This window comes from Falco cherrug, chromosome 2, assembly GCF_023634085.1.
Source record: "Falco cherrug isolate bFalChe1 chromosome 2, bFalChe1.pri, whole genome shotgun sequence".
NCBI lineage: Eukaryota > Metazoa > Chordata > Aves > Falconiformes > Falconidae > Falco > Falco cherrug.
The window spans coordinates 24,962,475-24,985,861 of NC_073698.1; the positions used below are offsets into that span (position 1 = coordinate 24,962,475).

At 36.9% G+C, this 23,387-nt stretch overlaps 1 protein-coding gene across 2 annotated transcripts in view; it reads left to right on the forward strand.

Annotated features, from left to right (window-relative positions):
- The window catches only part of BRCA2 (BRCA2 DNA repair associated), a 41,158-nt gene continuing 17,771 nt past the window's right edge, over positions 1 to 23,387 (forward strand). Inside the window, exons 1-14 of one of the 2 annotated variants that reach the window (XM_055702410.1) lie at positions 1 to 172; positions 1,131 to 1,236; positions 1,878 to 2,126; positions 4,183 to 4,291; positions 5,071 to 5,123; positions 5,229 to 5,269; positions 5,367 to 5,478; positions 7,074 to 7,129; positions 8,067 to 8,181; positions 12,444 to 13,625; positions 14,503 to 19,251; positions 20,438 to 20,530; positions 21,969 to 22,038; positions 22,431 to 22,849. In XM_055702410.1, the coding sequence (XP_055558385.1) occupies positions 1,170 to 1,236; positions 1,878 to 2,126; positions 4,183 to 4,291; positions 5,071 to 5,123; positions 5,229 to 5,269; positions 5,367 to 5,478; positions 7,074 to 7,129; positions 8,067 to 8,181; positions 12,444 to 13,625; positions 14,503 to 19,251; positions 20,438 to 20,530; positions 21,969 to 22,038; positions 22,431 to 22,849 (7,315 nt within the window). In that variant the 5' untranslated portion in view covers positions 1 to 172; positions 1,131 to 1,169. The remainder of the gene's footprint in view (positions 173 to 1,130; positions 1,237 to 1,877; positions 2,127 to 4,182; positions 4,292 to 5,070; positions 5,124 to 5,228; positions 5,270 to 5,366; positions 5,479 to 7,073; positions 7,130 to 8,066; positions 8,182 to 12,443; positions 13,626 to 14,502; positions 19,252 to 20,437; positions 20,531 to 21,968; positions 22,039 to 22,430; positions 22,850 to 23,387) is intronic. The other variant, XM_055702411.1, reaches the window with a different exon arrangement.

The window sequence follows — 23,387 nt, forward strand, 5'->3', positions numbered from 1 at the left end:
TCGGAGGCGGAGGAAGGCGGGAACGGCGGGCGCTCCCGGTGCCTTGGCGCCAAACTTTGAACGGGGTGGCGGCGGGAGCGTGCTGTGCGGTGGGGCCGTGCCCCCCCCACACACACCCCTACCGCCTGAGGCGATGCTGCGGCCGCCGCGCCGCCTGAGGGGCCAGCGGGAGGTAAGGGCCCCGCGTGTGGCTCGGCCCTGCCCCGGGAACTGCCCCTTCGCCGTGGTATGTGTGGTGGGGGGTCCCTGCTGCCCTCTGGGGATTTAACCCCGCTGGGGGGGTCCCTCCCACAGCCGCCTGTTCCCTCACAGCCTGGCTGGGGGGCCGCGGCGGACGGGGCCCGGTCTCTGAGGCACCTGCCCGTGACCCGGTGGCGGCTGCACAGGCCCTGCGTGTGCGTGGGTGCCCGGCGGGAGCGTTCTCTAGCGGGAAGCAGCGTGCGTGGGTCGCTTCGCCTTTTAAAATGCAGTTTTGAGGCAATTTTAAATTGCTTGGCTTTCTGGCTTAGGGTAGTCTTTATCTGTTTTTTTTTGTTTGTTTGTTTTTTTTTTCAATGCCTGCCTTTACCATTTTTTTTGGCAAGGCATCGTGTGTAAAACATCCATCTCGTGGGAAACATTTTACTGTGGAAACAAGATATGTACCAAAATAAACAGGGATGTTTCTGTGAAAGTCTCCTTTATGCCTGTTTTTTAATAGAACTGTGAAACTGGCAATGTCAGCTCCACTTGAAAGCAACTTTAAATCAAATTCTTGGCACATAAGTTATAATGGTTGTAGGAGTTTGTATGTAATAGCATACATTCTATTCTAACATATATTAGGGAATGTAGATTTTTTTTTTATTTGTGCTTAAAATACCTCAAAAGTCTTCTGTTGGTTCCATTTTGATTTTCACCTGTATTCACTGAGGTTTTTTATTGTCTCTGATACGACTCCTTATGCTTTTCTTGTCTGTTGTTTTCATACCAAGTTCATCGTTGGCAGTGTTTAAATACATCAGAGTCCTAAACCTGAATAGGTTGGGTTACAACACACCTACCAAGAAATGCAGGAAAGCAGGCTGAAGACTTGCAGCCCTGTGACATTAGAATAGCACTGTATGAAGTAATTCCTTATTTTATCTCAGGTTTTTCAGCAACTGTTCCAGTAATGTTCTGAAAAGAAAATGGCTTGCAAACCTGTGGAAAGACCAACTTTCTTTGAAATATTTAAGGCACGTTGCAGTGAATCAGGTACAGCTTCTCTATAGTAAATAACTCTTATTAAGCTTATTTTCTTGACATTAATACTTTGTACACATCTGCTGTATATTCCATAGAAAAGCATTATGCCGATTAGCATAGCTGGTTAGCTGCTCCTCTTGCCCCAAATCTGTATTTGCTAGTATATGTTTCTTGAAATTTCTATTTGTAGCTTTTTTTCATCATGTGTACTCAGTTACTTTTTTGGTACTTGCTTTTTAGCTGTGGCCTCCTTAATGTACCCACATGCAGCCTGGGTTTGGTCTTTTGCCAGATGCACCTGTAGTAGTATCATTTGTTGATATTAAAAGGAACCTGTTTAACTTGGTAGTCTGAGTAGAACAAGAGATAAACTAAAAGTCGGAAGTATATTTTTCATTGTAAACAAACTGGATATTTATCTGCTCTTTGGTTAGTTTTGTTAATGGTCTGAGAACTTGGGCAGGCATTATTTTATACTCGGGTATCAAGAGTTCAAAGCTGTCTAGAAACAAAATAAACAGAAGTATGACAATGGAATGATCAGTGGGATTTTGCTGCTAGCATTTAAATGCCTAATGTATTTCCACATCCTGCATGGAGGATCCTTTTTTTCTTTTTTCATTTGTTTTTCTTTATGTTTTTCTTCATAGACTTAGGGCCTATCAGTCTCAACTGGTTTGAAGAGCTCAGTGCAGAAGCACCTCCATATGAGCCTAAATTGTTGGGAGAACTTGATGGTCCCTTTGGCTGGCTTGATCCAACATCTTTTAAAACTCCAAGGGCAAAACCTACCTACAGTCAGCTGGCATCAACTCCACTGATTTTTAAAGAACGAAATATAATACTGCCACCTTATTCTTCTCCTGGAAAAGAACTGGATCAGAAAAAAACAGGAGCAAGTAAGTGATTTTTATTTTTTTTTTTAAAGTGTTACTTAAAGGCTGCTTTTGCTTTCCAGAAGCAAGAGACTTTTTTTTAAACCTGTTGTGTTGTACCTGATGATTATTAATGGAATAGATAATGCTACTGCAGAGATTGTATGACTAAAAAGATTATCTTAGTAGGCTTCTGAGGACCACCTATAAAAATGCAGAATGGATCTTAATGATTAATTCAGCCTTGCAGTGAACTGGTAATATTCCTCGCAGAAAAGACATTGTAATGGTCCTTATACTCTAAATACTGTTAATATATGGAGATATGAGCTTATTAGTGTAACCCGTTGACTGAGAATCAGAGTGGATTTTTTTTAGCAGTCTGATTTTTGCTTTATGCAAAATCTGTGAAAACCTTCAAGAGAGAAAAAAGTTCCTTATCATGCTGAAGCATGAAGCTGTCTGTAGGGTACTCCTTAATCTTTGTTAGAAAGATCTAGAAGCACTAAGCTCTTTTGAGTTAGTAAAACTGTAAGTCATGGAAAGAAGTTACGCTTTTCCATTTGGAAACAAGGAATGATTTCCAAGTCTCAAGTACATCATGAAAGTACATGTCACACTGCTCCTTTTTGATGTACCTGCAAGGTAGTATCAGATTTGTACATCTACCATGTCTGTACTCTGCTAACAATACAATAAGCTTTTCTAAACGGGTCACAGACAAACATAGGACTCCCTTTATTACCAGAATTGTTCTTAGATTCTAAAGCAAAGTCTGTAAAGGTGCAGAACTGTGCGACTGTTCAAATACACTTTACAACATTGCTTCCATTGAATAGCGTTACCCGGTTTGTTTTTCTTAAGTTTGCTTAAGAAAGTGAACTTCTGCTCAACTTATTCTCAGCTGAGAGCGTTTTTCTTCTAAATGTAGCTATTTGGCCTTTTACAGTGTTATGTTCCTAGTGAATTATTGGTAGCGTTGCATAAATTGCAAACAGAGGAACCTTATGATTCTTCCGTTTCAAAATGGCTTACTTTTGCTCTGTGTTTGTGCGTGCAGACATTTGTATATGCTCCCTAAGGAAGGGAAGATGGCTATTGCCAAAGTTTACCTGTGGCTGGCCTGAGATCTCCTGGTTTTCTTAGCTAGACCCAACTGGCTCGTGTATCTAGATTTTCTTCTTGTGAAAACAAGAGCGTGGATGGAGGCTGATGGTTTTCACCGGGGTATGGTACTGAGCTGCAGCTGTGCTGTGCATGTGGATTTGGGAACTCGGAAGCAGAGAGAAATGCAGAAACCTAGGTGTAATTTCTGATACAGAAGTTGTTTGGAAATATCTGCATAGGAATTCTTTTGAGTAGTTGCTTGTTCGTGTGAGAGGCTCACTCTTCAGAGCATTCTGCTGCTTTGGTGGGCATGCTCTTTCTCTTTGCTTGGACGTGCATAGTACATAAATAGCTACTGCCACCAGTGGCGGTGCCTTCACTAACGGTTCCATAAATAATTTTTCCTTTATACTGCTTATTCAAATCAAGATGGGTATGTCTCAAGTAAATTTGAGGGAAAGCTGGTACAAGCGCACGTTTGCATGTATTGAGTTTCTCCTAAGAATAGCTTCTGCAATGACAAGAAAGGCACAATATAGTATATTAAAACTGAAATGGAACATTCAATGACTTGAATAATATAAAGGAAATAGACTGCAACACATCTGTATTAAGTGAATGAAGTGACATAATGAGGGTTTTTTTGGCCATGCAATTGAAATGTGTTTAGCATTGTTTGGATATAGAATTGTGTTCAAAACTCTAGAGAAATAAGTAGTGTTGGGTTTTTTTGTAATGAGGGTTTTTTTGGCCATGCAATTGAAATGTGTTTAGCATTGTTTGGATATAGAATTGTGTTCAAAACTCTAGAGAAATAAGTAGTGTTGGGTTTTTTTGTTTTTTGGTTTTTTTTCTAAAAACTAAAGGTCAGACATTGCATAATTTTTTTTAAAGCTTTTCTTTAAACTTCAAAATTGAAACTGTTACCTGTAGTTTTGCAAAGTTGTGTTGATTATTATATTCTGTATTGTAGGCAAAGAGAATTTGTTAAGCCCGGATATCACAAGAAGAAAAATAGATCAAGAAAATGAAATAGATCAAGAAAAATCTCCTGGTACCTGCTGCAACTGCCTTGCTGCTAGGTATGCTAAATATGTCAACACAAACTAAACTGCACCTGAAGAAAAAAGCAACATTAAATCCACCTTATTTGACTGGTAGATTTTTTCAGAGCAGTGACTAATCTTGTATGTCCAGTATGTTTTTATGATACTTGTAGGTAGCTAAGTGAGTTGAAAATAAAATGCTAGCTAGTTTTGAAAACTTCCTTGCTTTCAGGCTTTCTTCCTTTCCATTTTTCTATTCCTTCACAGCTGGCATATAGCATTTGTTGACATTATTTCAGCTTCCCAAATCCCCAACATACTGTGCAATGTGTCCTGTACTTCTGAAGTAGTAATTTGTAAAGTATTTATAATATTTACTGAGGGTTTTTTACTACTAGCCTTGACTTTTACATTTAAATTATATTTCAGATAAATCTGATCAAAGTACTCATGTTGTTTACAAGAACAGTTAAACTAATTAAAATAAATTATGCCAATTTTTGTAGTTTCATATAGCTATTTAAAAATGTATGGTTATGTTGAAATCTGTTATGTGTCAGACAAATCATCACTGAAAACTAATGTATTTAAAAAAAAAAAAAAAAAGTATTTTACAGTTTGTCATAAACTTATGGTAAGGTTTAAAATCCTGACTGATGGTTAGGAGAAATCTATTTTATTTAGTCAGGGAAATAGCCATTGTTGCAAAGAAAGAAAACAATGGAGGTAGTAAGTAAATATTTCAGATATTATGTATATTATTTTAGAAATTGAGAAGTGAAATTAATATTTTTATATTTGATTTCGTTTTGCAGTCCAGCTATTGTAAGGAATACTTATAGAACACCTCAGAGAAATAACATGCCTGGTTTGTATTTTCAATTTTTGCTTTTACAAAATATTTGACATCTGTAGATATAAATCCTTATGTCTTGGGAATTATTTAATTTCCTTATTACATAATGTTTTTTAGGACCATATGGAAGCTTGTTTTGCACACCAAAACTTTTGGAGGTGAGTATTTTATTCTTGTATTTTGTTTCCTTTTTCCCCCCTGAGTAGTACATTTAGAATTCTGCATATAAATAATACTTGTTAAATATATTCCTAGGTCAGAACTCCAAAATGTATTTCTGAAAGCCTGGGAGCAGAAGTGGATCCAGATATGTCCTGGTCAAGTTCTTTAGCTACACCTCCTACACTTGGTGCAACAGTCATAATAGGTATTTCTGAAAATGAACAGTTGCTAACGGTTAAAAACTTCTGGGTTCGACACACTGGAAGTTCACTTGGTGTGAACTGTTGTTTGGTTGGTTGGGGTTTTGTTCATTAAAAAGGGAAAAAACTCTTATAAAGTGAAGCTTTGTGGGTGTCTATATATAATGCAGCCCTGAAAGGAAGAAATTGTGTCATTGCTTTCCAAAGGTTTTCTTCCTTTGTATAATGTATTAGGGAATAAAGATATAGCAACAACATAGCAAAGCATAGAAGGAGGATTAGATAATGATTGCTTTGCAGTATTGCAAAACTAGATACTATTAGGTTATGTCATGTGATTGTTTATGAAGTCTGAGAAGGTAGCCTGTTGAGTAAACTGTCCGGAAGCAGTGCTGGCTTCAGCATTTTCAACCCCTCTCGCTGTGCCTATCATCACACTGATGCAGTGAGAGGGACTGAGATACTGGTCCAGTTGAAGACCACATTTCCAGGACAGGGCAATTCTTGGACCTTATTTACTGTGCAGCTGCACAAACAGCTGTGCCACCATAACTGTAAACAAGAATGAGTGGGTGGTAACTGTGTAATTGGTAACTAACAGCAATGCTAAATATCGAGCCTTGACTGGAGGCATTGCTGTAAAAGGGATTTCATTAGCATATGGTAAGCAAAATGAAATTTGGCTGTATGACTTTATGAAAAACCCTGAGAAAATGGGAAGACCTGGATGTCTGCTTATTTCCTGACACTGCTCTTCCTAATGTTAAACTGTCACTGTCTAAAGCATGCAAGCACATAAAAGATACTAAGAATGAATGCTAGAATACCTCTTGGGAGGGAGGGGTGGCACTATTTACAAGACTATTGAGTTTGTGCCATTTTGGGTGTGTGTTGATTTGGAATGATGTGACCTGAAAAGAAAGGCTGGGGGAAGTACCCATAGCTGATTATTGTTTTGGGAGATGAGCCGTGGTTTGAGCTCTCATTCTTCCACTTCCTAGATGAGCCTGGTATTTCATAGTAGTGATGCCCACTCTCTGCTGTCTGGCACATGTGAAAGGGAAGAGCGAGTCATTTGGTTACTATATGGAATCTAGATGCCATGTCTATGAAATGTTATTTGAATAGACACTTCTTCAGGCATCTTAAAAATAGGGTTCACTTTCTCCTATTGTAATGTAGGTGAAAGGTATTACTGCTCTTGTGGGAGGAAATGAAAAAAACCCCAGAATTTCCTGACAAAGGCTTGAAGATCTCATCCAGGTCCTTTGACAGAAAAATACCAGGGAGTGGTGCCATGAATAACTGCTTGAAAGTGGAATGGCAATGGTGGTGGTCTCAGGGTGGTAACTGGTCTAACTGCGCAGCAGAAACAACTTATGATTTAGGGTGTTTTGTGCTGTTATGAAGCTGCTTTTGTACCCTGTCTTTGTCTCACATGGCAGAACTTTTAGCTAGTTTTCAGTAGCTTTTTGTTTAGGGATTTCAATTGCGTTTAAAATAATCCAACAGAAACCCTCCCAAAACACAACCATATTTGAACACGCTCAGCAAATTCTTTAGGAGCAAATGAATTTACTTGTGTGTCTTTCTTCTAAAGCTAGAGAGAATGATTCTATATCTGGAGCAAAGCAACAGGATGAAAGAGCTGATATAGTAAGTAGCTTTAAGAGCTATGCTGTCCTTTAATTTCACTTAAGCTATTCAGTTACATGTTTACGTTTCTTGAGCCAAGAATTAAAAAATCTGTCATTTTCATTCTAGGCTGTCCTATATAGCTATTTTTGAAACTTACTGCTCATAAAACTAAACTTGCAAAACCTGGCTGTAGACTATTCTCACAAATAACCTCCTTTGAGGAATGTTTTTGCTGTCTTAAAAAAAAAAAAACAACAAAAACCACCAAACACCCTCAAACAACAAAAAAACCCAAACAACCCCACTTGGATTCAGCAGAAGTGAGTAACTCAAAGAGAAATCAAACCTAAGAATTGCAATATGCTACTTACCTGTGGGTTTGTTTGGTTTTCTTCCTCTTATGTCAAAGTTTTGGGAGTTATTTGGCAATAACATCTTGTGTTCAACCCCTACACCAAGAGTTGAAATTGGGTATTACTTTTATAGTACTGGGGAGAGTTCTTGCATAATTGTAATTCTACTCTGCATATATGAAAGCTGAGTGATTAATCAGACTGAAAACCAAGGATAGATGCTAATAGGATTCAATTATAAATTTACATTTGATTCTTAACTACCTGAAACTTCACAGTTAAACCATTACAAGTTAGAATGAGCAAAAAGTCTTTCTGCTTCCTCCTGTCTCTTTTGTTCCTTTTTTTGAGAGGCTCACTTGCAGTTAGCTGCTGAACCTATTTACAGCCCTTAATTTAACTGTAGGATGGAACCTGATTTGCATTGAAAATGGGGTTTATCTGCTTATTTATTTTCAAGCGTACCTGTGAAAATGTTACCTTTCACTTTAAGGCATGCAGCATTATGCAGATACTGCAGTAAATGTTCTGAGTTGCATGTTTTACTATTAAAGTAACACTTACTGGTATGTAATGTAACAGCTTATGTCTTTGGTTTACAGATTTTGCACAACTTTTTTTCCAAATATGACAAATATCCTGGGGTGAGTGATAAAAGTATGCTATCTGTTCCAGAGACAGTTAAGCCGAATGCTGAAGATGATGTCAAAGATTTTGGTATGCATTGATGCTTTACTACTGAGTATGCTTTGAAGCAGGACTGAGGGTAAAGTTACACTGGATGATTTGAGCTAATCTTAACTGCGTATTTCCTCTGCCAACTGTGTACTCCCACTTCCTGAATTGATTCAACTTTGTAAAACTGATCTGGCCTTAAAGGGAATCAGTTTTGACTGAGTCAGTGAATTAAATCAGGTTACCATGCCAGTGGATGACAGCCAGATTAGTACTGGTGTAAGTGAAGGCATGATGCTGTATGGGAGAGCTGAGAGAGAAAATGGTACAGTGTCAACAGGGAGCAAGACTACTACTTCTAGCTATTGAGTAGGTTTGTCATGAAGTTTCACCCAATACTCGTTATTCTGTGGTGAACTTGTTTTTTGTTTTTTAATCCTGCTATATATTTATTATTATATACCTTTAATTCATTTACTTCCTATTAGTAATTCACAGCTACTACCTATCAGTAGTTCAAAACATGACAAATTGGGCCCCTTACGATGAGAAAGACATTGAGGTGCTGGAGCCTGTCCAGAGAAGGGCAGTGAAGCTGGTGAAGGGTCTGGAGCACAAGTCTGATGAGGAGGAGCTGAGGGAACTGGGGCTGTTTAGCCTGGAGAGGAGGAGGCTCAGGGGAGACCTCATTGCTCTTTACAGCTGCTTGAAAGGAGGTTGTAGCAAGGTGAGGGTCAGTTTCTTCTCCCAACTACCAAGCAATAGGACAAGAGGAAACGGCCTCAAGATGTGCCAGGGGAGGTTTTGACTGGATATTAGGAAAACTGTCTTCACCAAAAGAGTTATCAGGCATTGGAACAGGCTGCCCAGGGAAGTGGTTGAATCACCATCCCTGGAGGTATTTAAAAGACTTTAGTTGTGGTGCTTAGGAACATGGTTTAGTGGTGGTCTTGGAAGTGCTGGGTTAATGGTTGGAATTTGATCTTAAAGGTCTTTTCCAACCTAAATGATTCTATGGTTCTATGAAATCATTTAGGAGAAAGAAGTGTTTATTTTTTAAATGAATGCAGAAAATACTCAGCAAGGGAACAAAATGTTTTCATTCTGTGGTCTCGGATATGTTAGTGGACAAGTGAAAATGTACACTTCAGTGTGAGTTTCTTGATTTTTGTTGAGAAATTATAGCAAAAGGGAAGACTATTAAGAGGCATTTGTTCAGCACATGTGAGCGTAATAGGGTGCTGTAGAGGCCGATGCAAGCTAAACAGGGTGGTATATCCTTAGGATTGTATGTCTGCTTACCTGTATCAAATGGGCTGCCCTAAAAATAGTTCAGTGGTACGTGTAAAAATTGTGAAAGAATCAGTTTAGAATTTGATGGGAAGGGCCAGGAATGCTGAGGTCAGGAGGCATTGTTGCTTGGAGTGACATATACTGCAATTTTTATATTGTAGGTTCAAACGTGCAGAGAAAACATAATTGGAAGTAAACATATCCAAGTATCTGTAATCAGTAAAATACTTCTAGAAGTTAAGGACAAATTTATGTCCTGTTCTGTACTCCAGAATAGCTTATTACATCCCATACTGCAATAGAGAAGGCTAGTTAAAACAGTATCTGATTAAAAATAACAGGAAGAAGAAACCACTTCTCTAAAAGTACAAAATACTTTTGCAAATGTTTTTGGGGTTTTTTTTTCCTTGTATCTTCCCTTTTTGATAGTAGTGAACTTTGCATTTGAAGGTGCAATATAAAAAGGATAGCTCAAACCTCCATATGTGTAGTTTTCAAATGTGTGTTTTCTCTGGAATAGTTTTGTATGATCGTGAGATACAGTCAATTTTATTGGATATGTTTTGTTTCAGTAAAAGAAAATGAGAGAAAGAATACTGAATTGAATATCTACATGATTTTAAGGATATGATGAGATTATTTATATTGTACTGGTTGTGTTCTTTATAGCAGTGAGACTGAATACATGCACTCAGTCCAAAGTACAAGAACTACAAAGTATTTAAAATACTAATTTTTTTACTGGATTAATTTGGCTTTCAGTTGTAATAATTTGGGGGAAGAGGAAAGCTTTTAACTTTTAACTGTTTACTTTTAGTATAACCATGGACTGAAAGGAATGTACTCTCATGTAATAACATTCAGCTCCTTTTGTAAAATTCTGAAGTTTGCGTATAGTCATTAAGTATACTCATTCATAAGCCAGTCATTAATTCCTAAGGTTCACGTCCCTAGTTTAAGGAAGTCTAAGACAGGTCTAGCAAGTCTTAAGGAAGTCTTAAGACTAAGCTTTAGGTATTTGGCCCTTGTAGCAGAATTCACAGCTTTGCTGTAGGTATATAACCATGGATTCAGAGTTAAGTTGCTTCAAAAACAGAATAATCAGCATGTTGACTGGGAAGCTATTTAAATTGAAAAACTAACGGGAAACATGAAATTCTGTAACTTACAATTTACTCTGACATGTTGCTCAGAACTTGATATTTTAACTCTTTAATTCAAGAAAGAAAATTGCATCATTCATTCAGTTTTTAACCTTGATCAGAGTAAATGGTCTGTATTTAACCTCAGTGGCTAGAGCTGTTCATGAAGTAGGAGAAAAAGGTTCAATACCCTCTGATAATGACCGCATTCTAAAATGGGGCAGTATGTTCTAACAATCGGTTAGTATGTGACTGCAGAGTGGAAACATCTAACTTTCAGAAATATCTAAAGCCCCTCTTTTCTGAGTATTATCTACCCAGAAGGAGAGGCACTGAGAAAACAAATTAGGTAGCTAACTGCCAAGTTAGGGCACTTACTGAGAAAACAAGAGAATTCTGTTGTGCAGTCCTTTTTTTTTTGGAGTTGTCATTTCACTGACCCTCTAGTGAGATTAGAAGTCAAAATGAACTTCCCTGTCAGTCTACAACCAGTAATTTTACAGTCTCTCAGATGCTCCTGGTTTTCTTTTTCAATTAAAGGTAATGGGTCCTGTTTAAATGAAACAAAATACATCTGTGTCTTTTTAGAAATCTCTGTTGACAAATTATTACAGGATAAAAGGATGTGTACATGGGCGTTACTCCAGAGGAATGTAATAAGGAAAAGGACCTGTACACTCAATCTGTAGTGTTACAGTTTTTTCCTTTCCGTATCTTGGTGATGCCTTCTGCCACTCAGGCAAGAAACAGATGATAAAGAGAATGATTAACTGTTCAAGAGAGGTGATGAGAGAAGTTGTTTTGTGCCTGTAGTGTGGGCATGAGGCCTTAATGGCTGTATTACAAATAGTTGGATATGTGTGAACAAGTATTGGGAAGTCTATGGACTTCCAAATGGCAAACCTTTTGGACAGTAGATTATTTAAAAGTTTTGATAGGGAAAACTATAGAATTCTAAATTATAGAAAAGGCTGATGGAAAAGTTAAGCTGTTGGCTGTGAGCCCAAGGAAAACAGAGGACAGCGATGGTTTCTAGGTGATTCATTATTTTTTTTCTTTGATATGAAAAAGCCTTAAAAAGTACTTTCAAAATAAAACCTAGCTTTCTTTTTGAATGTAAACTATTTTGATAGCTGGGTCTAGTTTCGTACATTTGAGAAGGTAATATTTTATTTGGTATGTGTAAGCTTTTAAGGCTCTCTAAAAAGTAGAGTTTATGTTATTTTTTCCGCCACTGCATATTGTTTCTCTACACAAACAAAAAATTCTCATAATTTTTCTGATATTTGTGCCAATCATGTGGAACTTCTTAAAAGCTTCCCAGTCAATTAAAAAATTGAGGTTATTCTCTAAATCTTTCTAGGTACTATACTATTCTATATCAAATCAAAAGTTTAATAAAATAATCCTTAAAGAAGTTTCCTTAGCTGCCAGTTATAGACAAAATATACAGCTTCTTAAGGTTTTTAGTGCCTATCATCAGGTATAAATTCTGGAAGGAAAACATCTAGACTTTTATCTTGTAAAGTTTACTACTCATTCTTTTGTCTGTAGGGGGGGAAAAAATAATCTTTTGAGACAGCTAGGTTTCATCTTGGAAACCTGCTTAACCCACAGTCCTCAGGAGGCCAGGGCATCTGCATGTATATCCTTTGCCTCCTGTTTCCTCTAACAGCTGCTGTTGGAGGGCAACCTCTACTTTAAAGACATGTAGGTGTGCCTTTCCAAACTCTCTCCTGAGTAAAGGTAATTACCATAAAATTGAAAGCTGTGTTTACCTAAAAAAATGCCAATGCTGTTGCCAAATTATTTCCTAAAACTTGATTTTTTTACTTCTTTTTCTCTCCCCATCTTCTCTAAACTATTTAGAGTCGGAGATGTTAGACGGCTTATTTGGTGAGATGAATAGCTTTGAGGATACATTCAACATGCCTGCTAAGTCCAATGGAACTCTCCTGCTGATGCCACATGGTCTGGATGCAGTTGAGAAATGTGAAATGAATACAGATAAAGCTCAAGGAAAGGGGGATGTTCCTTCTGAGCAGCCTAATAGAAGAAAGACTGGCATTTCACAGGAAATGAAAACAACTAACTGGACTGAAAAAAGCCATTCTATTGAAGTGAAGGATTCTTTACTGAGAAACACAGGTGAAGATCCGTGGGATGGTAAAGCAGCCTGTTTAATAGGACAGGAAAAGGAGTCTGAGTCCCTTATGATCACAGGAGATGTGCATTACAGAACACACAAGTCATCTGAGAATGAGAAGCCTGTGAAAGAAGATGTGCAGTCTTCAAGCCAGTGGTCTCAACTGAACTTATCTGATCTTGATGTAACTCACTTGGAAATGTCTGTTTGTAGCTCTTCACCCTCTGACTTACGTAGAGAGAAAAATTTAGAAGAGAAGTCAGTACTAATAACTGAGGATGATACTCTGGAAACATCTTTACTGAATACTTCAGACTTGATAAAAGCACAAAAGCTGTTGAGTATCAATTTGTCAGAAAAGTGTTATGAAATTAAAAATTCTGAAAACAACCCGAAATTGGAAGTAACTCCAGTAAATTCAGTGTGCCTGAGCGTTCGCGATCCAAAGTTAGCAAAAGGATGTGCAGCTGAGAAGGTTTCCAAAATGAGCTTCTTAAACTGTAATTCTTTTTTAATTGAAAGTACAAATGTCATGGAGTATTCCATAGTCTACAATGGCAGCTTTTCCACACATTTAAAAGCAATTTCTAAATCTGTCATAACAGATGTTGTGTCTCACCCAGTTGTATGTGGTGCTACATCTCCAGATAACTGCAATGACCTGCATTTAATAAATAGAGAAAATACTCCTACAAAGTCTGGCTTTAAAAGCCTGAATATGTTATCCAGCTTGAGAAAGAGATCCAAGAGACTTATTTATACAATAAATAATACTTTACTGTATCAAGAAGAAAAAATACAGAAAGAAGTAACCTCTGAATTGCCTATTCATCCTGTATTAATGCACTCGGAATCTGATTTGTGTGAATTTAAAGGCTGTCGTGTGGCCAGTGTTGATAAGCAAGGTATATTATTGAGCTTTTCATCATTTGAGGAGGATTCTTTACTTATTAAGACTCTCTTTATGTAAATGTTTCAGATAAAATTGTGTAAAATCCTGCGTTAGTGATAAAGTAGCTCTGCAACTGGGAATTAAGGTATGGAATTGGTCTGTTATAATAACAGTGGCAGAACAGCATTATTGTCAAGTAGTTTGATGCCAACTTACTGGTTTAGTCTCAGATTAGTTTTTGGAATAGAAACTTCCACCTTGAACTGTTACTCTAATAAGGAAACTTAGTTATCTTTGTCAATGCTGTTTAGGCACCCATAGTGTTGAGGGCCATCCTGTCCAAGTTGACAACTTCTAAGAAATCATAAAGAATGGCAAAGTTGTATTGTTGTTTTTCTAAAATTAGGGGGTTTGAGACTGTACATCTGTTTCTTACAGAAGTACAAAATACTTTAAAAAACAAAATATATAATGAAAGCAAACACACGCTCCTATTTTTAAAAGCTGTTGTTCTTGCTGGAAAAATAATGTTAGGATTTGAAGTACTTCTCTTTAAAGTTTGAAACCCATTCCTTGTGTCTCAACATGAGGATTTAAGTCCATCTCTTCAAATTTTATTACAATTAAAAATCAGTTGTTTTTCAGCTGATAACATTAACTGCAGCCTACTCGCTTCTGGCTATTAGAACATGATTAGATTAAATAGATCTCCAATCTTGTCAAGGCATTCACATTTGAAAACAAAATTGATATTTATGGTATCACTGTTAAGTGTGTGTGGAAATGATCTTAAAGGGCCAAAATTTTAGGAAAAATTGAATTTGCATTTGTTTGAATAAATGAGAACTACTTTATTAACATGGTTTTCTCTGTAATGTCTTCTCTTGTAGACTGCTTGCTTCTTGCTGAGAGAAAGTGTTTGCAATCGAATATCAAGAAAAATAATTTCAGCACTTGTACTTCAAAAACAGATGTAATGGGTAGCGCATGGGATAATTCCTTCAATGATAGGTTGAAGCAACAAGATCAGAGAGGCTTGGAGGGAAATGCAAGAGAAGATCAACCTGCTACGTCATTAAAATGCGTAGAAGTATCTAATACACAGAAAGAAGACACAACAACTTTAAAAAGTAAAATAATTCCAAATACAAAAAGTAAAGCTCTAACTTCAGCATGTCTAATGGCAAGAAAGTGTTCCAGATTGCTCCCTAAAGGCTGTTGCTTAGAGAAGGGTGAGGAAGATGAGTACGTGAGTGCTAACATGAACAATGGAGATACTGTACTTCAGAGCCCGAAAGAAGAACTTGTGTGGTCTTCTCCTAGGGATAATGAACACTTGATTGACGTGCACCGTGACACTATATCTGTGACAAATAGCAGTTGCAGTAATACTCAGAGTCAGATCAACTTTTGCATAAATGGAGTCAGTAGTGATTGTTGCAGTAAAATACCAACGGGTAGAAGGCATGCTACAGACTGGCGGTCAGTAGTTGATGGCAGAGAAGCATGTGAACCTTTGGGAATAAACTACTCAGAAAATTGTAGTATTGGATTAAGACAAAGTGAGAAAACGGATGCAGCTGCCTGGTCAGAAGTTGTAGCCAACAATGAAGAGCCAAAGTCAGCTGAAAACAAGGAAAGCCCTCAAGCAGCTGCTTTCAATAATGTAGCTGTAGAGTCTGCTAAAGAGTTGTTAGATTGTATAGATAATAATTCTTTAAATGAGGTAATTTCTGAAGAAGATAAACAATTCGTACCTATGTATTCCAGCAAAAACCCAAATGAGAACCTGAAGAATAAAGGGAAGTCACCAGGAAATCTTAATGCTTGCAGTTTGAATCTGGGCTTTGGTGGCTTTCAGACTGCTTCCAATAAGCAGATTAAATTCTCTGAATTCAGTATAGCGAAAGGCAGAATGCTTTTCAAAGATATTGAAAATGAATGCTTTGAAGCCTGTTCAATGCAAAGAGTCGGAAACTTTTCAAATAAGGTTAAAAAGGCGAATATGTTTTTCTCAGATTCAGAAAGCAAGTTGGGTGGTAATTTATCTGATTCTTTAGATTCACAGACAAGTTTTCTTAATCCCAGGCTTACACAGTTTATTCCACATAAAGTTGGCTTGTGTAAAAGCTTTCCTAGAAGTCCACAATCCTTGCAAGAAACAAATCAAACCTTGACAGCAAGCCAAGAAGCTGAAATTGCTGAACTTTCTAGTATTCTGGAAGAAACAGGTAGTCAATTTGAATTTACACAGTTTAGAAAGCAAAGTAACGTACAAAGTCATGCCTTTCAACAATTTGGAACTTTAGAAACATGTGGAACAAAGAATGTGGAAAACATTTTTGAAAAAAGGAAAGATGCTGATTTTTGTAGCACTTTTAAGTCTGAAAATCAAGTGAAAAATGACAAGTATTGTACTAAGCAGGAAGACACAAATGAAGACTTAAAAGTGGTGGAATATGAAAAAGAAAATGCAGTGGTTTTACATAAAAATGACAAACACGTTACATTTACTAAATTAGACAGAAATAAAAGTAGAATATCCAATAAGAGCTTTCCAATAGCTAAACAGGACTGTTTTTCTAATTTTGTAGGCTTTACTTCAGCTGGAGGTAAAAAAATAAATATTTCTAAGGCGGCTTTGAACAGATCTACAGAGCTCTTCAGGGACTTGGAGGATGATGATGACTTGTTTAAATCTTCTGAAACTAGTACTAGATGTCACAATTCAAATGGGCATATGTCTTCTAACTGTAATTCTGTCAGATGCCTGACAAAAGAAAACAAACAAAAAACTGTTTGTGTTTCAGACTTCAAAAGCATAGATGCCATTTCCCACAATACACAGGAAAAAAATGATGAAAATACTACTACGCCATTTAAGGAAAATACGGAAAATCAAACAAAAAGATCAATAAATGATACTGAAAATGTTCATTTCAATAGTACTAATGCTATCATCAACAGTCTATCATCTGTTAAAAAACATAACCAGAATCTTAAAACTTTCAAACAATTTTTGAATCAAGGAGATGGCCAAGTTGAAGGCAGGTTGCAGGAAGACTCATTAGGTGTAGCATGTCTGGGAGATGCTGTTACAACTGCAGAAGAACATAATTTAAGTATATCAGATACAGTGGAGAACCTGTCCCCTAATGAGAAGGGAGAAGACAGAAAGGAAGATGAACGCTTGTCACAAAAATTTCAAACTCCAGCTGGTGGTGATATATCCAGTTCTGATGCAGCATTGGATCATTCTCTACACTTGCTCAATATACAGTATGGAGGAAGGGATGTAAATGTTTTGGACAACTCTGATAAACAAAAGATAAATTGTGAAAGTATGGAAGATGACACCACCCATGATAAGAAGCTGTTACTGAATGAAAGCAGAATAAAAATAGGTTCTTACCATCATCATCATCAAATACCTTTTGAGCAAGAGGTGAATTTTGAAAAAAATCAAGTGAAGGGGAGTTACCTAACTGGTTTTCATACTGCTAGTGGCAAGAAAATAATAATTGCCGATGGATTTTTGGCTAAAGCTGAACAGTTTTTTGCAGAAGATGTTGATGTAGGAAGGGAATATAATGATAATTTTGAGAATCTCATAAAGAAAAGGAAACATGGTAAGAACTGCATAAAAGACTCTGATTTATGTATTGAAGGCATTGCTCGGTGTGATCTAGAAAAACCTGGAGATCAATTTAAGCTGGCAGTAGAGAGCAGTCCTGTTAAACACACTGTGGTTCTTGATCCTGTTGAAGTAGATACATCTGTTAATCTAGGTGAAGGTTGTGAAAGAAGTTTGGTAAGTTCATATGCACATAAAAAAGCTGATGTCAGACCTGGGGAGTCAGAATTTGAATCCCTTACTAGACAGGAGAGTGATACTTTAAGTAGAGCTCATTTGCCTAAAGATGGAAAACTGTTTGCAGAGAGAAAGATGGAATACTCCCCAGAAAAGAGCGATGATTCAGAAAACATACGTGATTTTCCTGTGCACTCTGCTGCATCTCTGCATTTAATGAAGGTATCAGATAACCTTGAAGATAATTCTGTACCTGGAGATAAAAAAAATACTTTTTTTGTTGAGTATAGTAACAATAGATCTAATCGATCCTTCCTCTTAAATTCAAAAAGTAGCTCTGTGAACTGTGACGGTAAGAAATTTGATTTAGAATGTTTAAATGAACCTTGTGCTGATAGAGACTGCTTTGCAGACACCATGGTTAATGCTTGCCAAAACCAGTCACGAGTCAGTCTTCCTGAAGATGAAAATAATTTAGCCAGGTTAAAAGAAACAACAAGTAGTGTTGAAAATCAAGAGGGTAATCTGAAACAAACTGTGTTTAGTACAGCAAAAGGTAAAGCCGTTTCTGTTTCGGAAGGTGCATTAGCAAGAGTCAGACAGATGTTTCAAGATGACTACAGTGAATCTGTAAAATATGAAATTGAGACTAACTCAAGGACTGAACAAACAGAAGTTGCTGGAAATTCATTTGTCATTCATACTGAGTGTCCTAATTCTGCTAAGTTTTTTAATGCTACAAGAAGTGAAGCGAGTAATTCAGCTGCATCCCATTTTATTAAAGTAAATGTAAGTGTTAGTGAAAATGGTCACCAAGATACAAACACATTTGCAGATGCAAAGTCTGTTTCAAATTCTCAGAAGCGATGCTTTGAACAGAATATTGAGACTTCAGGGCACTTGCCTGTTCCAGATAAGCAGATAAAGCTGACAGATTCTTCTGTGAGCAGTCTTGGATTTTTCAGTACAGCGAGTGGTAAGCCTGTACAACTATCAGAAGAGTCACTCCGGAAAGCTAGACAGCTCTTTTCTGAAATGGAAGGTAATCATTCAGCCCATGTACAAGAAGACTTTTTAATTGAGGAAAATATTGAAAAGTCTGAAATGTGCACTGAAGTAGTTCCTAGGAAAATGCAGATAGGGTTACCAAAAGGGGAAGAGAATGCCAGCACTGAATTGATTTCATATCCTGCTTTTGGGTTCAGCACTGCAAGTGGAAAGCAGGTAACTGTCTCTAAAAATGCCTATCAAAAAGCAAAGGCAATTTTAAAAGAATCTGATGACTTTGTAAGCAGTGGGCTTTGCATTAGAGATCAGCTGAGTTCAGTTAAAGAGAGTGGTCAATGTATAAAATCTTTAACTGATAAAGTGAACTTAGAATCCAAAGTTGAGAAAAGCTGCAATGAAGACCTTGAATTAAAAAACTTCCACCCTGAGGAAATGAAGTCTTTTGCAAGCACTCACCATGTCAGAATGCCTGAATATATATCACATAGTAAGAAAACCAAGCAATTATCATCACTTAAAAATAGCTTTCAGCAAGAGGAGACTAGACCTTTTGGAAAAGGGCAGCTGAATCTGGGGATGAAAACAGAGTCCGAAGCAATTTCATGCAGAGCTACTGCTAAAGGAGAAACTAATCTTCTCCAGACTCCAAAAAACTACTTTGTAGTGGAGGCTGAAGAAAGTGCAAGAGCATTTATGGAAGATGATTTTTCTGATTCTGGAGTACAAACTAATGCTGCACGGACCTTCAGTAGCAGGCTGGATAAAAACTTCCAAATGAAGACCCTTGGGAAGAGGCACTATGAAGAAGAAAACTCACTTGGTAGGTCTTTATTTTATAGATATTCAAATCAGTTTTCTGCACAATGGGTTGTTTGAGGTTTTTTTTGCATATCATGTTGCTTTTTAGGTTGTATAGAACTTTAAGTTCTTTCTTTAGGTGTCAATGACAAAAATTTTTGCTGCAGGTGATAGTTTCTCCTCTCTTTCCAGCCTTAAATGCACAGTACAAGCTAAATTTGCAGTTAGTAATTTTGAGAGGTATGCAGGTTTTGTTGTTTTATAAAGTTATGGAAGAAAGCTGCTGCTCCTTTTCTGTCTGAGCAGACTTCCTTCTGGTTTTTTTCTCTGCATGAATCTAGTGTTTTTTCATTGAAAAATGAGTAGCAGCATTTCCCTTTTCACCTTTTTGTGCCTTGTAGGTGAGGACACAGTTTCACTTGTATTGAGATTGCTGGTCTGGTAAGAATAGTTGTTGGTCTAAAAGCATGGTTTCTTGCCATCTAAAACTGATCTGTCTCGGAGCTGAAGTGTTGGTACTTAATGTTTGCAGTCACTCAGACCTGTTCAGGGACCTGGGCTAGATGAGAAGTATTTATGGAAGGGTAGATTGCAAAAGTCGCTGCCTGGCTGCACAAGTTCAGGTACAAAGCGGGCAGGCTACTTTCTGGGAAAGTTTAAGTAGTTGTGAAAAGGCAGATAAGACTCTTACCAGGTCCAGCTTGAAACAGCAGTGCCACATTTGAACCACATCCATAGTTACAGCTTCTGTAAAAGATGCGTTAACCTCCGCTTCTTTAGAATTCTGCAGGGACTCTTTATTTGCAGAAAGTACAGCTGTGCTGCCAGCTGAAGTCCGCTGTGGTGCACTTTCTGAAGCAGACTGTCTTGAGTATGTTTGATAACTTAAGGCTCACAAACTTTGAGTTGGATGGAACAGACCTACTGTCCACAAAAGATTCTGCAGCAGACTTAATTACATCTTGAAATCATTCTTGGTAACGTAATATGCAGTCATTCTGTACAGAAGAAACTTTTGCAAATTGTGAAGTAGCTCTGTGTTCAAAAAGGCTCTTGAATACAGGGGTGTGATCTGAAAACTTGCTACTTGTGCTTGCTCTGACTTCTTGAGTGGGTTTTTTTAGAAATTAAAATTACAGTATACAGCATTGGAAAGAAAATGAGCTTAAAAGGAACATCACTTTTAAAAATCTGTGGTTTTGTCCTAGGAGGACCTCCAATTAAGAGACAGCTACTCCTTGAATTTAACAGAACAAAGAATCCCCCCAGATCCTTGAAGCCTTCAGTAAGCACCCCTGATGGTAATTTTAGTCTTTTTTGTGTTCTAATTAGTAATCTGATGTTGGTTGTTACCTTTAGAATTCTTCAATTTCAAATAAACTAACATAATAAGATTGCTTAACTGCTTCTTTTATCAATATAGTCATGGAAATTCAGGGTAGTTGCTATAGTAATGTTTCCACTGACTTGAAATCACATGATTAATGGTATGCCTTACTGTGTAGAATCTAAACGTATTACAGTGTACTGCTACTGCAACAACGTGGGTTAATTTTCACCTTGGTAGGAATTCAGGTTCTCACAATCCTAAATTTCATAAATTCTAGTCTCAGTAGGAAGAATATGTTTTATTGATCTGTAATTTCTAAGTCAAAAACTGTGTCTGCAGGAAAATGAGAAGATACTGGGAGTTTTATCAGAAAATAACTTGTGAAGACTATAGTTACTGATAAGTGCCTACATTACAGATACTTTTTGTATTTTGAGCCAGTAATATGGAGGCTTATGAAAGTGGAATCAAGGTTTTAAAGTTTGAGTTGATGCTTTCTGTGAAGCTAGTTAGCGATTAGTATATATTAGCGTCGTGATTTTTTGGCTACAGTGTTTGGTTATGGGATAAGCTGTGTTCTTTAAGGAACTTGTTCTAAGCACTGCATGCTTTCATCTAGGATTCAGTAGTAGGATTCTTTAAATATATTGGTGTAACCAGTATATTGGTTCCTGAATGCTGTCCTAAATCTGTTTGAAGCATAAGCCCCGTGATCTGAAGTTTTAAGTGGAATTTGTAAGTTGCTGCCAGAGAATAATTTCATACCCTTCATATGTTAATATTACCCTACTCTGCAGCAGGATTTTAAGTGTTATTTGGTGGAACAACTGAAAACAGTTCTAATCTCCAGTACAGTCTTTGACTTCCAGAACACGTGGCATCTTGTACATATGACTTCTCATCTGAAACTTCCTTCTTTGTAGCCTAAGGACAAATATAGGACAAATTAGTTCCAGTTCTGGGCAGGCAGGATTTAGTTATGTTGGCCAAGATAAGCATGTCCTTCAATGTTGGAAAGAGGAGTTTGTGCAAATGTACCCATTTCTGTTACTACTACAAAATAAAAAAAAAGTTGAGAGTTCTAACTGAATGGTGAGTCTACCTGGCGTTAAATGTATGATAAACATTTCCCTTTGAGAAGCCTAAAACATCTTTCAAGCTCACAAACAGGAACTTTTGAGAGTTCAGCGTTGTTGTCACTTACCCTTTAGATCTGTCTGCAACTAGTGTGAAGATGTCTTATACAAAGATTTTAGCAGGGGGATGGGAGGGGATGAGAACAAAGCTATTTAAATCTACTCTGGAAAATTTTCTATATATTTATACCATTAATATAGAAAAAAAAGTACTGTAAATATCTATCCATGTAATGTTACATTTCAAACTTTATTTTTCTAATTATCTTGCAGGCATTTTCAGAGACAGAAGAAAATTTATGTACCATGTTCCTTTAAAACCCATAACATGTCAACCTTTTGGGTGAGAAACTTATAATACATTTTAGAATTCTTCTAATGCAATTTCATAAAATCTCACAAGCCCTTGTAACTTTTTAAAAATACATGGTAATAATTTGCTGCCCAACTTTATAAAAGTCTTAATAATTTTACTTCAAAATAAACAAATTGCCATATAATAAATATTGCTGCAGTAGACCAGTGAGATGCTAAACAAATTTTACACTTGTATTTTTGTTTTCTCAATAGTGGGAAATTAAGTATTATGTTTTTAAAATGTTAAAGACTGATACTTTGTCTTTGCTTTGAGGTAGTGTTGAAACTTGTGTCACTAAATTAAGAATACAAAAATCCTAACAAAGTTTTCTGCCAGGAAGCTGCAACCGGTATGTTTCAATGTTTTAATCTCTGTAGGGCTACTAAAGAACGACAAGAAGTCAAGAATCCTAACCTTACTCTACCAGATCAAGACTTCAAAGGATTAAAATCTAAACATACCATTTTTCAGCACTGTGCACTAAGGCAATCTTCAAATGCTACTTCTGGGTTTTCTACTCCATGTAAGGCCTCAGCAAAAGAGGGTGAAGAAACAAGAAGTTTGTACAAATCTGGCAAAACTGCTAAAACTTTCATTCCACCCTTCAAAACCAAGCTGACATTTTCTACAGGCGAACAGGGCAGCAGCAAAAGATGTGATTCACTGATCAGCAAAAATCTGACTGAAAAGACAGAATTGGGTCGGATCACAACTGAACAAAATATTGCTGAACCTCAAGATCACCAGTCTTACATCCAGCATATAGCAGACACTGACCTAGAAAATGGCAAATCAGGTATTTTCAGATTTTGATCACTTAACTATTGCGAATACTATCAAAATCAAACCTTTAGGGGTTTTGCATATTATGGCAGACTTTTTTTTTTAAATAAAAAGAAACTTTTTTTTTTGCAAGAAAATTAGGAAATAACTGCTTTCCTACTGTTTCATGTTACACTGCTGATAAAGCATATGCAACTCATCTCTGAAGTTAATTAAGAACATGAAAAAAACTTGGTTTCACACAGTGCTTCACAAACAAGATGGCTTATGTTTCATTTGATATTTAATTTTATATGCCTCTTAAAATATTCTAGGAACCTTAAAAGACTAGCCTTGCTTCATTCAGTTTTACAGAAGCTTGTTTTCATTCTGTTTTCTAATTAAAATGTAGGCTTAACAATATAAATGGCTGTGTCATTTTCAAAGAGGCAGAGTTTAAATGCTCAACTGTTTGACTTTAGCATGTGGGCTTATGCCTTCCGAGCTCTTTTGAATATTTCAATGTGTATAATTTCTGTAACTATTACAATCACATAATCTGGGCTTTTTCA